At 51.7% G+C, this 15615-nt stretch overlaps 6 protein-coding genes across 6 annotated transcripts; 3 read left to right on the forward strand and 3 right to left on the reverse strand.

Moving 5' to 3' along the window:
• Positions 1 to 179: 179 nt before the first annotated feature.
• N7539_006947 (uncharacterized protein) lies at positions 180 to 2524 on the forward strand (the record flags this gene model as incomplete). Its single annotated transcript, XM_056936548.1, has 3 exons — positions 180 to 466; positions 491 to 1568; positions 1646 to 2524. 3 exons carry the CDS (start codon positions 180 to 182, stop codon positions 2522 to 2524), a joined length of 2244 nt encoding a protein of 747 aa, XP_056788483.1.
• A 411-nt stretch (positions 2525 to 2935) lies between these two features.
• On the reverse strand, positions 2936 to 4139 carry N7539_006948 (uncharacterized protein; the record flags this gene model as incomplete). Its single annotated transcript, XM_056936549.1, has 3 exons — positions 2936 to 3532; positions 3622 to 3911; positions 4028 to 4139. 3 exons carry the CDS (start codon positions 4137 to 4139, stop codon positions 2936 to 2938), a joined length of 999 nt encoding a protein of 332 aa, XP_056788484.1.
• Positions 4140 to 4540: 401 nt separating this feature from the next.
• Positions 4541 to 4802, forward strand: N7539_006949 (uncharacterized protein; the record flags this gene model as incomplete). Its single annotated transcript, XM_056936550.1, has 2 exons — positions 4541 to 4630; positions 4686 to 4802. 2 exons carry the CDS (start codon positions 4541 to 4543, stop codon positions 4800 to 4802), a joined length of 207 nt encoding a protein of 68 aa, XP_056788485.1.
• Positions 4803 to 8076: 3274 nt separating this feature from the next.
• On the reverse strand, positions 8077 to 8292 carry N7539_006950 (uncharacterized protein; the record flags this gene model as incomplete). Its single annotated transcript, XM_056936551.1, has 1 exon — positions 8077 to 8292. One exon carries the CDS (start codon positions 8290 to 8292, stop codon positions 8077 to 8079), a length of 216 nt encoding a protein of 71 aa, XP_056788486.1.
• A 1419-nt stretch (positions 8293 to 9711) lies between these two features.
• On the forward strand, positions 9712 to 10062 carry N7539_006951 (uncharacterized protein; the record flags this gene model as incomplete). Its single annotated transcript, XM_056936552.1, has 1 exon — positions 9712 to 10062. The coding sequence occupies one exon, from the start codon at positions 9712 to 9714 to the stop codon at positions 10060 to 10062; it is 351 nt and encodes a 116-aa protein (XP_056788487.1).
• Positions 10063 to 11496: 1434 nt separating this feature from the next.
• Positions 11497 to 15131, reverse strand: N7539_006952 (putative nuclear pore complex subunit Nup85; the record flags this gene model as incomplete). The annotated part of the gene is made up of 3 exons (XM_056936553.1): positions 11497 to 11951; positions 12031 to 12532; positions 12588 to 15131. The coding sequence occupies 3 exons, from the start codon at positions 15129 to 15131 to the stop codon at positions 11497 to 11499; spliced, it is 3501 nt and encodes a 1166-aa protein (XP_056788488.1).
• Between the last annotated feature and the right edge of the window lie 484 nt (positions 15132 to 15615).

Genomic DNA, 15615 nt, shown 5'->3' on the forward strand with positions numbered 1-15615 from the left:
CATCCCCTCTCTTTTTTTTTTTGAAAATCTGGGGAAGAGCGATCTTAGACCCCGGGGGAATCCTTCATGAAAAGCGGTCTTCTCCTCGAGTGCCTGTTTCACCTAGTCGCAACTCCGAGTTTGGCGGGGTTCACCGCCGTGTGCCTTGAGAGAAGTGAGCATTGTCTTTCAAAGTCAAGATGTTTCTCACTTTCGAGTCCTCTCAAAAGAGTGACAAAAGCCCGCGTAATCCTAAGCACTCGAAGAAGAACTCGCGGGCGAGTCGTCGAGGCTCTCAGCCACGAGCCTGTGCATCTTGTCGTCATCGGAAAATCAAATGCGATGGCCAAAAACCATGCGAGGCCTGCCGATGGTATAGAAAGCCTGAACAATGTTCATATCCAGACCGTCAAGAGTCTCAGAGCTCTCCAAGGTACATCGCGCGCCGATCTTCACAGAGCCCGAATAAGCCTGTTTGGACATGGACGTGAAGCTGATTGAAGATCAATAGTCACTCGAATACTCAGTCAGACAAGGCAACAGCGGCTTCAAGCGACTACCGAAGCACGTTGGCGAGGCTCTTTCCTGACAAATCTCCAGAAAGGATCGCGCACATGTCTAGAGAAGAGCTTCTGGCTCTAATGTCTTTTGATATGTCCCAGTACTCACAGCCTCAAGACTCTCCCGCTAACAATCCGTCAGTGGGGACCAAAGCATCGACAATATCAATGGAGCGACCTGACCTGGAGTCTCTGCATTCCATCCCCGGAGAAGCATTAGAAGAAAGTCAGAGCTCCGGTACTTCGGACTCACTAGGTCACATTTCAGACGACGTCAATGCTTTGTCATTGACAACCCGCAACCCAACTTCTTACCTTGGAGTATCTTCTATCCAGGCCGCATTAAAGGTCATTGCCTGGCTACATCCAGAGTTTGAAGCCTATTTCTCACTACCTTCAAACAAGGAAAACGATCAGCAAAGCGAAGTGCCACCGCAACCTCTAGCTCCACCTGTATCCTGTCCAGCGCCAACCGAGATAGACATGCTGAATGCGTACTTTACCGACTTTCACCCGTTTGCACCACTGATAGACGAAGAAAACTTTCGCCAGACTTATGTGAATGGCCAAAGGAGAGATAATCGCTGGCTCTCGCTGCTGAATATCGTGCTGGCGTTGGGGAATATCGCGGCGTCTGGTTCAGGCGCGGACAATCAGATGCACCACACATATTTCCAGCGTGCAATGAACCAGTTGAATTTGAGCTCCTTGGGGACACCAAGTCTGGAAGTGACGCAGGCTCTGGGACTCATGGGCGGCTGGTACTGTCACTATATCAGCCAGCCAAATCTGGGATATTCTTTAATGGGGGCGGCCCTGCGCATGGCGATGACTTTGGGTCTACAGCGGGAGCCATATGACAATCAGCTGTCCGTCAACCCGTCCAAGTCATTTGCGCAAGAAGGAAAGCGTCGCGTCTGGTGGTCACTCTGTTGCTTGGAGATCTGGGGCCTGGAGACACTCGGCCGTCCGAGCATGGACTGTTTCGGCCCTGGGATCACGGTCAACCTTCCAAACCTCCTCGACAAGGTTAGTATTTGCTTTCTATACAGAATAGAAACCATTCCCTAGGTGGATGAATATCTAACCGGAAGTTGAACCGACAGGAAAATTACACCAAAATCCTGGCCTTGACGGAAAATGTCCAATTTGTGCGCATCGCAACGAAAATACACGCCTTGCTTGCATCACTGCCCACCATCAAATATGCCGAAATCTTCGACATTGACTCACAGCTGGTGCAATGGTGGAATAACCTGCCACCTATTCTCAAGGACTACGAGCCATGTCCCAAGAACATCTACACGGTGCGTACCGTCATGCGATGGCGATTCTTCAATCAACGCATGCTTCTATACCGACCGACACTTCTCAACTACGCGATTCGCAGAATCCCCTTCATGGCCATCCGCGCCGAAGAGCGCGCTGCCATCGAAAGATGTCACGAGATTGCAAAATCCTGCATCCATGATATTTCCATTACTTCTCCGATGAACAACATGATCGGCTGGAACGCCGTTTGGTTGCTTTTCCAGGCCACCATGGTTCCGCTCGTATGCCTTTCTCTGAATTCCGCACACGAGGTCTCTCCAGGCCTGGCCGAGGACTGCAAGGCACAAGTCGAGACGGCCATTCTCACACTTGACCGACTGAAACTATACGGACATACGGCCAAGCGATCGCGAGAGGTCATCTCGCGCATCCTCGAAGCCAACCTGCAAACTCCGGGCGGGGAGGTCTTTGATGCAAGCGCAAGCCAGATTGGTGCGCAAGACATTCCCTTTATGAATTCCTTGAGTAATCCTCCCGGCGTGGGCCCTGAATCGGTGGCTGATCGCATGAACGCTGGGATCGGGAATGGTTGGTCCGAGTCGATGTGGGAATATCTGGGGTGGGAGTCTGGAGAACTTTGGCCGGATATTTCAAGACTGAACGCGCAGACTGAGGGTATGCCTTTCTTGGATCCTGGCGATACTGCGATGTAAAAACATCGTGCGAAAAAAAGGTTACTGAATATACGTATTGCTTGCCCTGAATATCATCTGTGTTCGTGACGGGGGAACAAAAATTTCGATTAAATATGATGAAAAACCGAAGCGGCAGGGTTTCACATTATGCCGAGGAATACGGGAGGGAATCCATGAATTCTAGATAGACTACCGGGCATATGGTCCTCACCGTCCCTTTCGTGATTCAGAACGACGAAGACAAAGAGAGCTCAACTGACAGAGATCTCCTCACCTGACGATTGCCGAAAGCATGCCTGTAGTCTCAAAATGCAATTTTAAAGCATTTTCCAAGTAGCGCACAGTCGGTGAAATTCCCTCCAGATTCCGGTCCCGGATTGCGGACGGGCTGACTGCTATGTACAATGCACTCGGCCAAAGCACTCATGATCAGCCTGACGTGGGCCCCTTCCCGATGATTCCCTCGAGAAAGTCAAATCCCTTCCGTTGCAAGCACCAAGTTTCCGACCCAACCTTCATCGTCGCAGCAAACGTGTGCTCCTCATTCGGCACTTCCGTCATACCGCACTGAATGCCTGCCTTTTTCAAGTTGCTGAGCAGCTCCCGACTCAAGTCAATAGGTACCATTGTATCTGCTTGCCCATGCACGATCCAGGTTGGCGGAAACCCAGGCGTGACATTCTGGACTGGATCAACCTTTTGAAAAGTCCGATCGACTGTCTTGGACTGCGGATAGATTGCTGAAAGCACCGTGCCAGAGGCAATTTGCGTGAATGCGAATGCGTCGCGTGGTCGAGAGAAATCTGGACCTTTGGAGACGCCTGACTCGGTCTGTCCCTCAAGAGAGACCGAGCTGTCTGTTGGAACAGGCCGTTCATCATAAATGCGATTCAGAAACGCGTCTGATAAACCCGGAGGAAGCTTCGCGCCCACATGAGGAAGGGGCTTTGTCCAATATGGGTCGTTGAAGTGCACAGCGCCATATAAGGAGAGAATCGCTTTGGCAGGCTTGGGGACATCAAAGCCCTGCGTTGACAGTATCAGCGATGAATCAAAAAGACAGACTGCTTAGCTGGCTGCGCGGATCATCTGCCAGAAGGCATGAGAGCACTTACCAGACCCAATGCGAGTGTACCGCCAGATGACGTCCCAAAAGCCGCGACGTTCTCCGTATCTACTTGATACATCTTCTCGTCCCCCAAGGCCGCGTCCAGGCTTCCATCATATACCCATGTCAAGAGATCGCGAATATCTTGCATGGGTCCATTGAGAAGATCGACGCCAGGACAAAGCCGATGATTAGGAACAAGAACGATCCACCCGCGCTCCAGGCAATCTTTCACTTGCGGTAGAGACACCATGCGCGAATGGCCGAGCATAAAGGCACCGCCATGAATGTCAATGACTGTCCACTGTCAGTCAGTACATAAATCAAATAGTGTATCTTTATATTTGATTGGTAGAAGAACAGTCACGCTATATGGCATCAACCGGGTGATTATTGAGTGAGAGCTGACTGACCAACTGGGTATTTCTGCGGAGAACCCGCGTGGGGAGGGAGGTAAACATCAGCAGTGATCTTGCTTCCTTCAGCCTCCTTGTACTGAAAGGTGAGAGGCGTTTCCGGCAGCATTTCGACAGCAATTCCAAGTACACAGGGATAAGAATGATGAGATTGGAAACAGTTTCAGAAAAGCTCCGGCGTGGCAGTGCTTTATTGAGTGCTTCATGTTGCACCGGCCTCTGGGATCGAGAATGGGTCATCCGGGGGGCTCGGCTTATCCGGATTCACTCGGTAAGAGATCACCATGACACCCACGCTCTGAAGTCGCGGTCCACACGGCTAACCGAACTACTTTGCTGCTGTCGAAAGAAAGTACCGTGGAGCTTCAGAATTCATGTATGGAATGGTCGCCGGCCGAAGAATGAATGGACTGGCATCATATCGGAGTCGCTTTGAGCCGCACACCACAGCCTAGCTTCTCTCGAGTCGTGTGCAATCGCCCAATTCCTGACTTGTAGTCAGATCGGGCCATGGTCTCGTCCATCGCTTGGAAGAATGAATGTGCTGTCCCAGATACTCCTACGGCACCTGGCACCAATGACTTGGTTCTTGCAGATATGGTAAGCTATGAGGCGGGTACTGAACAGTTCCCTTCGCAATGTGCACCCGGTTCAGGCTCTGCCTTTGGACATCCTTCAATTTTCGATGGATGTAGCTGCCGAGGTTTGGTTTTATTGCAGCGACCCGGATCCTACCATTGCGAAGCTGGGCCTCGTCGCGACCAAAACATGAGATCTTTGAAGCGAAGTACAACAGTAATATCGGTATACTTTGATATCCACTGTGCCTGAAGGTCATCTTTGCAGACGATCCCTTTCTAGTCTCTGGCGCTTGCTCCCCATTTGTCTCTTTCGACAGAACTTCCCAATGCATTGTTGCTTGGAGGCGGGCAATTGAGCTCACTTGCGCGCAACAGGTGCCGTTTTTCTTCGGCAGGGTATCCGCCCGGTTTTGAGAAGAGCCTGTATAGCGCTAGAGAACAGCGTTTGACTCGATCGATACTTCTTTGGACAAAAGGGGCCGGATGGGTCCCCTTTGAACTTGGAAAGCGTCCTCGCACAGAAAAACATGCCAAGTCTTCGACGACAATCAAAAAGTGATTCGAGGAGTGATAAGTCGGTACCAGAGACGGAGACTTTCAGGTTCAGATCGACAATGCCGTCCGTCTGCATCAGGATAGAAAGTATGATATGGAGCAAAATGGCTTGGTAAGAGGCCATAGGCCATGTACAAATGCTGCTGACGCCCTCTAGCTGTGAGGCGTCCCATCTCTTCTGTTTTGGGGAAGTCAATCACAGGTAACACTAGTATCAGCAACTGAGCACACACTCTGATCGTAAGTTGCCTGGCACAGCTTGCCATGTAGCTCTCTCCCGCGGCTGCGTTTGTCGGGCCGTACTACAGGACTCGAGAGCAGGACACCTTTCGTCTTATTCGTTTGGAAGATGCACCGGTTGCAATGATCGTTCCCGATGAGGTCGGTGTTATTGCAGCTCATTTACTTCCCATCTCTTGATATCCTCATGGGTCAGTGGGTCCAGACCACGCTTGGTCGTCGAGATTGGAGTGAGTCCATAGATCGGGCATTGTAGATCAAAACTGCGCCCGCTGTTGTCGGGGGCAGGAAGCTGTTCGCGCGTATTAAGGGTCAGTTCGACCGTCCTGTTACCGATCCATAGGATCGGTCTAGAGAAAAGACCGAGATCTACAGCTGAAGCGTTTGGATAATTCCAACAGTAGCACGAGCATATACCAGGCTGACAGCATTGACCGTCCCTGAAGAAAGACTGAATTAGTCAATACACAATCAAAAACTCAAATGCCAAGTTAACTCACGCTGCGAAAGGCACTTGGCCACTTGATCATTTACCCCTGCAATTCGGCCCGAACAGTGGCTCAAGAGCTTTGTGGACGAGGACGAAGAAAAGGCCTGACTCGGCCCAGCCCGTCCGAATATAAGCCGACTCATGGTGCCACGCATAATTGCTGTTGGCCCAAGGGTCTATGTTGAAGAAGGGGAAAGGGTCATTTAATGCTTGCTCAAGTCAGGCATACCAGAAAGACTTGGAAGGCTTATTCGGATCTCCACGGTAGTAAGACTTGAAGTCGCCATCGTACAGACACGGTTGTTCGCCTCCAGAACCATATCTTGAGACAGTCTGCTTATTCGGGTGATCCGCGGGACAGAAAGCTGATGTGTAGAACACGAGCGGTTCGAGAAGAATGCCTTCAGTGGTACAGAGAGGTGCTGAGCCAACCAATCCTTTGAAAAGATCAAAGTCACCAACGTTCCTCTACCACAAGCCCAAAATCTTCCTTGGGCTCACAAAATCACCACACGTGTCAAAAGTAGAGTCAGAGCTTATGCTTGTGCAACAGGGCGACTTGTAACCAGTTCAACAGGAATATCCTGTCGCAGAGGTACTCGTAGTGACCTCAACTTCATCCTTCGAGCAACGTCCCCCGGAACCCGCATTGCAGTCGCCCCAAACATATTGTAGCGCGCCAGAACCCGAACATCTCAGCAAGGATGCCTCGGTGGCAAGATTCCTGCCAGCGGCATCCGTCAAAGATTGAAACGCAGTTCCAGGAAGCGTCATCTGTGAATGTGGCCCCAATCTATACAATTTTGAGTCAAGTCAACCTTGTCAGTGGGATAGTCGGAGCTCACTATAACACCGCGCAAGCATTTGCCATTCGCGTTATTCATCTCCATCTTCAGGATATTGCTGTTTGTTCGGAGGTGGATACAGTAGGTGCAGCATCATCATATGAGAGAGGGATGAGTGTGAGATTGGCTGGCTAGGAGAGATTCTATCTAGGCTGTGGACTGCGGTGAGACGGTGGTATATCACATGTCACACGAGCAGAGATAGTATGAGATATCCAGGGATCATGTAGGGGGAAAGAAGGTATGAGTTTGAAGGAGCGAGAGGGCAAAGAAGATGCTACATGAAAGTCAGCTCGTTGGAGACGATGGAAGCCACGTGACTGTCCATCTCGGTGTCGTTTACTTGGGCGACGGGAATGTTTCAGTGATTGGCGAGAGTTTTCTTCGATAGCTAGTAGCAGTGTTCATTGGGTAATCAGAGAGCCCGGAGGACATACGAAACAGCTTCATTCGGTCGTTGCCTACTAGGAACATCGTTGTTTCGGTCCATGTCTCTGCCCTGATTACCTCGAGAGACAGAATGAGTTGCGGGCAGTAGGTTCCACTTACGGCCATGGGGTAACAGGTATACCCGTACATTCACTTATAAATCATTTGACGGACGTACTGGCTCCTCTTAGCTCGCAGATATATACCGACTACAAAAGAGTCTGACGCGGACACCAAAGCTGAGACAAAACCTGATTTGCAAAGGAATGTATAGTTATCGTACACGATTTGTCTCTCTAGAATCTTAGTATGAACGAGTGCTGTCCTCAATCACCAATTTCTCGTCGTTCAATCAATGATTACTCTCGCCATTCTGTCATCAATAGCCCCGTTTCTCCGAAGAGTCGCCAATACCGCGCGAGTCTGCACCTGGCAGTACTCATAGTAGGAGTCCGACTCTTGGAAAGAATGATCGAGTTATCAAGATCGAGGCTCGGCATACCAGGGAGAGTTGTGGTTCGCCAGGAACAACACCTTCCAGTAACCAGTACTGACAGAGTAGCCAAGCCTCCAAAGCTTGAGTCCAATCTTTGCAGACAAGGTTGAGTTTGACAGAACATTGAAGCAACGAGGGCTGGTATGTAGGGTCATATCGATCATTCTCCATGATCATCGTCATTGTAAGTGGCTAAGCGGTTATTTCACTTTAGTGGAGACCTGTCCACCCGTCACAGCCAAACGTGAAGTAAAGTAAGTTGCTCATCTGTTCATTCCTTCGTTTTCCCCATGAAACACCAACTATCGTTGAATTCGGCTCATTCACCACTCTAGCCATACTCATTCATTGCAGAGTCTATCACGTAGACAGTGGAACAATATCCTGAGTGGCCTCGTTCGCATAGGCTTCTACCGATAGGAGCCCTTGTTGCTGGCATATCCCGAGTCCGGTCCATGGCCAGCATTGGAGGCTCGAGAGGAATGGCGCGAGCAGACATAGCCGACAAGTACGGTCTTTTCCTGAATCGAGTGACCGCGTTGACCGTAAGCGGTGCATGGGTCGATTGAATGTTGAAAGTAGATGCATTTGCAGACGGAGTAACGTTCGACGACCTTGTAGCACATTTTGAAAGCGGCAGCGGACTGAGAACGAGTGGGATTATTTCCGGAGTACCGTGACGGGGGAAGGTTGCGGATGAGGGACGGAAATGTCCAGAAGTGAACCTGGAGGGCGCTTGTTGTGGTTGTGATCGGACGGTGCGAAAGGGAGCAAAACCAGCGCTCAATGGGATACAGGACAGGATGTAAACGACAAGAAGAATTTGGACTTGAAGAAAGGAAAACCACCAAGGAGCCTGTCCAGAGTGATGGTTGTACCAGATCAAAGAGTGACAGTGGTGTGAAGAAAGGCAGGTCCTCCAAGATCTGGGGTCGCTTACTGAGAGACTATATATGCCCCAACAGCTGGATCATGTCGACCCTCGCGTGCCCGAGTACTCAACTTCGATGAGAGAGTCATCCTATTTTTACAATTTTCAAAAGAATTGCCCGGATTCTAGCATCGATACTATAGTCTCACCCCAAACACACTGGGATCATCGAGCTGTCTGGCGCAACGTCCAGCCCTACTTACGGGGGACGGTGGACACCCAAGGCCACAAAGCAGGGCCCAAGGCTCCACTTTCGGACAAGACCGATGGAGTCAAGAGTTGACATTCCACCGCTCTGCGACTGCAGACAGTGACAGATGAGAGCTGAAGATGACAATGAGTCAAGGTTTTGGAATCACGGTCACGGACACCTCAAGATAGTAATCTTCAGTCCCCACTCCTCGTGACTGGTGCGTCATGCCTTCATGCATCGTGGGGGCTTGCGGGCTGGACTCGGGCTTGCTGCAGGCTCGCGGATAGTCGCAACTCGGTAGTGGGTCCCTATTTGGACACGGTCAAGCAGCGACTGAGCGGGCCCAAGTCGGCCATGCACTGAGGTGAGAACTACTGACAAGTAAAGTCTTCTAGTCAGTGGCCCGGCTTTTCCCTCACATCGTACATTGGAAGGTATCAAGTCGGACGGGAGTCATGAATTCGTTTTGCTAGTGGTCTATAAACAATGTCGACCTGCCTTACTGTAGCAAGTTTAGCAACCAGCATCGGCTCAGTACCGTTGGTGATTTACACATCAGAGGAAGATCTGTCCCACAGACATCTTCCACCAGGAACAATCATGCAATTCACAGCATGTGCTTACAGCCCGGGCACCTCCAATCTGTCTATAATGTGCCCTATGCGGGATACTCAACTCTTGCCCATGCAGATCAAGAAGCAATGACCATGGCCCGCCCTTTCCCTACAGACCTCCATAACGGGGCGGGCAGCAGCGGAGAATCTGCGCCCCTGAAGTCAAGAAATGAGTCAAGAGCTCAAGTTGGACGAAATGCAGACCGTATCTCGCAAGTCAAGCGAGCCGCCCTGCAGCCCTACACGACGCTGAAGTATCCCACATGAGAGACAGTCAACCGGAGCTAAAGCACGCCAACCGTTGACCATGCATGAGCCAGAAGACGAGGCCGGCGAGACGGTGAAGATACCCTGGAACTATAGTTCAAGCATGCGAAATCCCGGGGATATTTGGCAGGGCGAGTCGGTGTGGACCTCGAATGTGGCTGCAGCTGCAAATCATGACGAGCTCTGGTCACCCTTTTGGCCTTTGTCGCAGCAGGGGAGGACAGGAAGTGGCACATGGAGTGAGGCTGAGAGGAAGGCAGACTTGCCTAACGGAAGAAAGAATGAGTTCCCAGCTTCCTTCAGCAAGACGGCAACGACGCTAAAGCCGGAAATAGCCAAGATCGGAAGTATGGACTTGAGATGCTGCGCCTCGGAGAGCCGGTTACTTTAATGATTCGGTTCTACCCTCTACAGGGGTACAGGTAGTACTCAGTACTCACTACTCAACTACCATCTCTGACCCTTTTGTTTCGGTCTTTCAGTGAGATAGGAGGTACGCAATCCTGTTCCTCCGGATGACAGAATCTCAATATGGAGTCTGTCGCAGCATTGATCATGTCCCCTGTCTGAGGTATTACATGTCGCGATGGAGCTTGGTACCGCGATGTCCAAGCCTCGTCTTCCGGCACCGGGCGCAAGTATCCCCGTACTTACGGGGATTGGGAGTGCTGCGCCTCGCTTTCCCCGTTCTGTCTCCACTCAGAAAGTATGGCAGTTGTTCTAACTTCTGACTACTGACACAGTGACACTACTACATACGACGAACCACTGATTAGGCTTCCGACAGGTGTTACTCATGCGTGACAGATTATCCGAAGACGCCAGAAAATAGTTGGTCTCCGGACGACGACAGCTGAAGTGGAAATACATGCAGCGCCCAAGTCCATCCCGATTACAAGCAGGCCAATGAATGTCATCCACTACGAGACAGAAGGTTGTGTGGACCGTGCTCTTCCAATCTACCTAACATCAACACAGAACGTCCGCGGCCCATGCTAAATCCAGACCGACACAGAGGCCGCAATTCAGCTGCTGGTACTCAGCAGACCATTGATTCTAAGGGTCTTTTCAAACGGACATACTTGCTTCCACATACCTCGGCCGTGACTCGAAGCTGCAAGCCCCCAACACACCCAAGATTCGACCACCACCGAGGTCTAATGGTCATCCTGGCGCAATATGCGCCGGCACTAGGAACCAGATCGAGGTCGATCATGTCTCAGTCGTGACGAGCAGGGGCTTGTCGAGCCAGACTTGGGGGCTTGCTGCCTGGTAGGTTTGTGGCGCAAAACAAGCAATGTGAAAGTGTCAGCTGCGTTTATGAAACGCTGCTTCAGCTGGCATGCTGTGAGTTGCGAGTATTGATTTCATGGCGTCTGCGCCGACCTCTGCGCCGACCCGTGGGCTCATTCCGTGTAGACTAGAGAGGCACTGCGTGTGTAATTTGCGAAGTCGAGAGCCTGGGAGAGGATGTTGATTGCGTGCTCCTAGTTGTGTTCGGAGTTCTTCCATTTTCTTTAGAGACGAGGTTCTAATTGCATCGCGTCGGGAACTCGAGTTTGCCGCCGAAAAAAAAAGGGTTGCCATGCAAGGCCCGCACTATCAGCGTTGGATAGATTTTTTGTTCCCTTGGCATGCCAACAGCGTTCCTTCTCACTTGATTTATGATATGATGTGGACAGGGGAAAAAGAATACACGAGTACATGTAACAATGCAAAGACAGAGCCAACGCCCCCAAGAAATTAATACATGCGCCTGGTTCCCCCCACCCCCTAATCGCGCTGCAAAGAATTTGTATTGACCTTAAAGAACCCCGCGCATAGCTCACACAGAGCCCAAAGCGCCGGTGCTCAACCCACGCGCTAAGCCCAGACGCAGCATCCGGAGCACGTCCTCTCCACGAGTACCCTCAGGTAGACCAACTCGCCAGTCCCAGCCTCGGACCGAATCGGCTCCCTTGTCGCCGGGTTGTGGAACCAGCACGCCGGAGTTCATAGGTGACTCGTGCCCTGAGCCAGAGGCAGACTGAGTTCGAGCGGATCCGAGAATGTCGGAGCCGATGATGGAGAATGTGGACGCGGAGAGTGCAGAAACAGACTTCTTGAGGAGGGAGTGAGGCGAAGGCGGGGAAGCGGTGGTGCCGGCAGTATTGGCAGACAGGAGAGTAGACTGGAAACACTCCTCGCACTGAGCATACACCCGTGGAGTAACGGTCTCGAGATCTTCGATGGCCGACAAAATGGTAAATTGTTGCGAGATGGAGAGAACAAGAGACGGCTCTGTAGGGAACGAATCAATACGGAGAATTATGTATAGCGAACAAGTATCGCTGGACATGGGGGTATGGGTAAAACTTACGGTTGACAAACACTAACGCCTCGCCCAAAAGCGCCATTAATCCATCAACCTGCACGGCGGAGTCACGGTCTGGATCGAACAATCCGCCATAGATGTTGTCGGCGGCACTGCTGATGACCGCGGCAAGGGCCTTGGCGGCAGCGCGACGGCGAGCAAGCGGTTTGAATCGCGGTTGCTGGCCTTCCTCGAGCCCCAAAGCCTCGTCCCGGATCTCGTAGAAGCGACGAAGAGTCGCATAACCACTGAGATAGAACTGAAGAATGCGGGCTGCTTCCTCGTTGACCGAGGCAATCGTCGAAAGACATGTCTTGGGGTCCTGGAGCAAGGATCGAAGCTCTTCATCCATATCAGCCGCAGCAGGGTATGCCCGCGACTGCACCAGACTGAAAGAGATCAGCAATTCAACAACGGCGCGAACCTTACGACGGTTGTGCGCGCGGGCATAGCTGACAAGCGCGAGACCATACTTTTCCGAGGTATCGGTCGTTTGATCGCCAAAGCGCTAGAAGCAAAATCAGCAACAATCCGAGAAGATGAACAGAACCACGTCAACGTACCTCAGCAATCTTTCGACCTTGCTCTTCCAAGCCCAGGTCTGAGCAAAGAATGACCAACTTGTCGAGCTGTTCAAGATTGTCCAGTGGTAATTTTTCAACAATTTCTGAGACTGCCTTTTTCATCATCACCGCATCGTGCATCCGAGAGAGCACCTCAAGAGCAAGCTCCCAGCCGTCCCGCCTCAAAGACTCATTTTCGACGAAGCCCCGTTCATACAGTCCCAGAGCATAGTCCCGCAGAGCTTCGTCTCGGGTGAGACCAAGGGAGGGAGAAGCGCTTCCTTGCCCGTAGGACAACACCATCAGATCATTCTCATTCAACCCAGAGACCTTCTGAGAGCCGCCGTCCTGGAGCCATCCGCCAATATGAGCAACCTCAGTAATGGCGGACGTGATACAAAGGGACCATGTTTCAAGAAGTCTAAGAACACCTTGTACATTTCCTTCAAACACAGAGGCAAGCCCAACCTCCAAGCTGTTCATAGTATTCACCCGGAAACTAGCATCGTCGGAATTTTCATTCGTGGCACTGCTGAACGCCAAATCCAAGCGTCGCAGGTATGCATCACGAAGATTGCGGTCCACACCACGCATGTGACTCCGGGCTCCTCGGAAGCGTTGGAAGTCCACGCTGGAAGTACTAGCGCGGAACGTGTCCTCTTCGTCTTCCCCGTCCCACCACGCAGTTAGACAGATAGTTGCCTCAACCCAATCCTGCGCAGTATTTTTGATGGCAGCGGCGTCACCGAGTATGATTCGGTACAACAACCGCAGGCTTTGATAGATAGTCCAGGGCACACGACTCTCAGCCATACGAGCGGACTGGGTAAAGCTGATTCCATTCTGAGCTTGTGATGGAGCTTGACCAAAGCCGCCCATGCCGAAATTGATGGCTTGGAATCGATGATTCTGCGAAGGTAGCTCGGCCTGGTCACGCTCATCACCCTCGGCGAATTCTTCCAGATCGTGAACAGCGGAGAGCACGTTCTTGCGGTAATCAATCCAATCATTTCCAGTAATGTCCCAATCATCATCTCGGAAGCCGGGGCACGAGTCCAGTATGTCGAGTGCTCTGTTGACACAGCGCTGGATATTTTGAAGCTGTATGCCGCGGTAGCCAGGCTGAGGCAAGCCATCTTCAAGCGCGGACCGGGCATAGTTGAAATCCGCAGAGCGCAAGATATCAGCAGCCTCGACAAATCGGCCTCGCAGAACCGCGGCATTGACAATGTCCCAGAAATTCGATGAAGCGGTCGGATTAGGCTCCACGTGTCGCAGTGCTTGCAAATCCTTGGCATGCGATGCGTGATTGCCATTTAGCCAATCGAGCAAGATCTGGGGAAGCGGGGTCGCGACGCTCGCACGTTGAATCGCTTTCACCATGCCGTTGGGTGCCATGTGAGCAAGGGGATTCGAGTTGCTAGCGATAGGTGCAGAGCCACGAGATGGATGATGAATCTCAAGCAGAAGCGAAGCCAAGAAACTTGCTTTGACAAGTGGCGGAGCCTGCTCGCCTGGGCCAATACTCGTCGTGGATCCGTAGGGTCTTGCGATACCACTGCGGTCAGCGCAGCTGTCCCATGAACTGACAAGCCTGTTGACAGTGTGGGCTAGACTGGCATCGACATCGACATGCTGCATTTCCTCATTGTTGACCACATCGTAAAGGCGGTAAAGTGTCTCTTCTGTGCCAAAAATCATGTCACCGGGCTCGTCAACCGAGGCCAGACGGGTTCTAGAAGCCATGTTCTGGATGATGGAGGGCATCGCCGACGCCTTCTTCGGTGACAATGTGGTCTTGCGCAACGGTGATCGATTGGCCCACGCTTCATTGAGCTTTGGGCGTTTCGCCTCCGTAGGGTTGGAATAGATGGGCTTGCGTGCCTGGCCAAGGCCGGTGACCGGCGCGGGCGCAGGCGCTGGCGCAGAAAATGGATTCCCGTGACTAGAGTCAAGGAAGCTCAGTCGGGTCGATGGTTCTCTCCTGTTGAGATCAAGTTCCTCTTCGGAATGCTCTTCCTCCATGTCCTCCTCGTATTCCCCATCCAAGGTTTCATCTCCTTGCTCCATGTCCTCGCCCTCATCCTCGTACTCTTCGTACTCCTCCATTTGAGATGAATTCAGGTCATCTTGTTGTTCGAAGGTCACTGATCTGCCAAACGCGCCACGACCTGTGGAAGTACCACCAAATCGGCCTTGAGATGGTGTAGGCGCAAGTGGCCGCGCAGGAGGAGCCCGACTTGTTTTGGGCAGCGCGAAATCAGATCCAATGGATGAGCCGAAGATGCTGTCATTTGTCTTGAAGCCCCCGGACTTGGTGAACAAGGAATTGCTCGATTGACCGAAATCTGGGTGAGAGTGCGGATTCAATTGCGACGTGTCGAGCGCGTCGGACGGTGCCTGTCCATGTGGTAGAAATGGGTTTGCGGCCGACGGCGGAGGACCAGCGGGGGTTGTCGAGAGATTGCTCCAAAGACTCTGGTTTTTGGACTTGTCCGGGGTTGAGGGATGTTGGAAGGTATTCTGATTGAATTTGAAGCTCATGGTGAATGAGGTCGTGGTTGCGGAAGAGCTAGAGAAGGGTTCAATGGGCGATGTGCTGAGATAGGTCTCGGGCAGGATGACGATGAGGAACCTCACTGCGAGTTTGTGGTTGCGACTGTGAATGCGGACGATTGTAGTAGTTTGGGCAGACTCAAATTACCATGAAACAAAAAAGCGCCTGGAGTTGAGCTTGGTACCAGATGAGTCGTCAATACAAGGCCACCTCCATCATTCAGGATTAAGCAATTGTTTTTTTTTTCTTTTGCTTGCTTTGTCGCTCTCTTCCGACGCGCCTAGAGGCCACCCGCGGGATTGGGTCATGTGACCGTCGAGCCTGCTACGATGTCACGTGAATAGCTTCTGGAATACTGATGCCAAAATGACACCTCAGGCGGCCAAAGTCGGTCTATTTTAAGGCCTGAGGTAGCGGGCCATTTTACTGAATGGGGATCTGCCTAACATCATTCAGGTACGACGGCAGTAC

The sequence above is a fragment of the Penicillium diatomitis genome, assembly GCF_028827545.1.
Source record: "Penicillium diatomitis strain IBT 30728 chromosome Unknown utg000009l_segment0_segment0, whole genome shotgun sequence".
In the NCBI taxonomy this organism is placed as follows: Eukaryota; Fungi; Ascomycota; class Eurotiomycetes; order Eurotiales; family Aspergillaceae; genus Penicillium; species Penicillium diatomitis.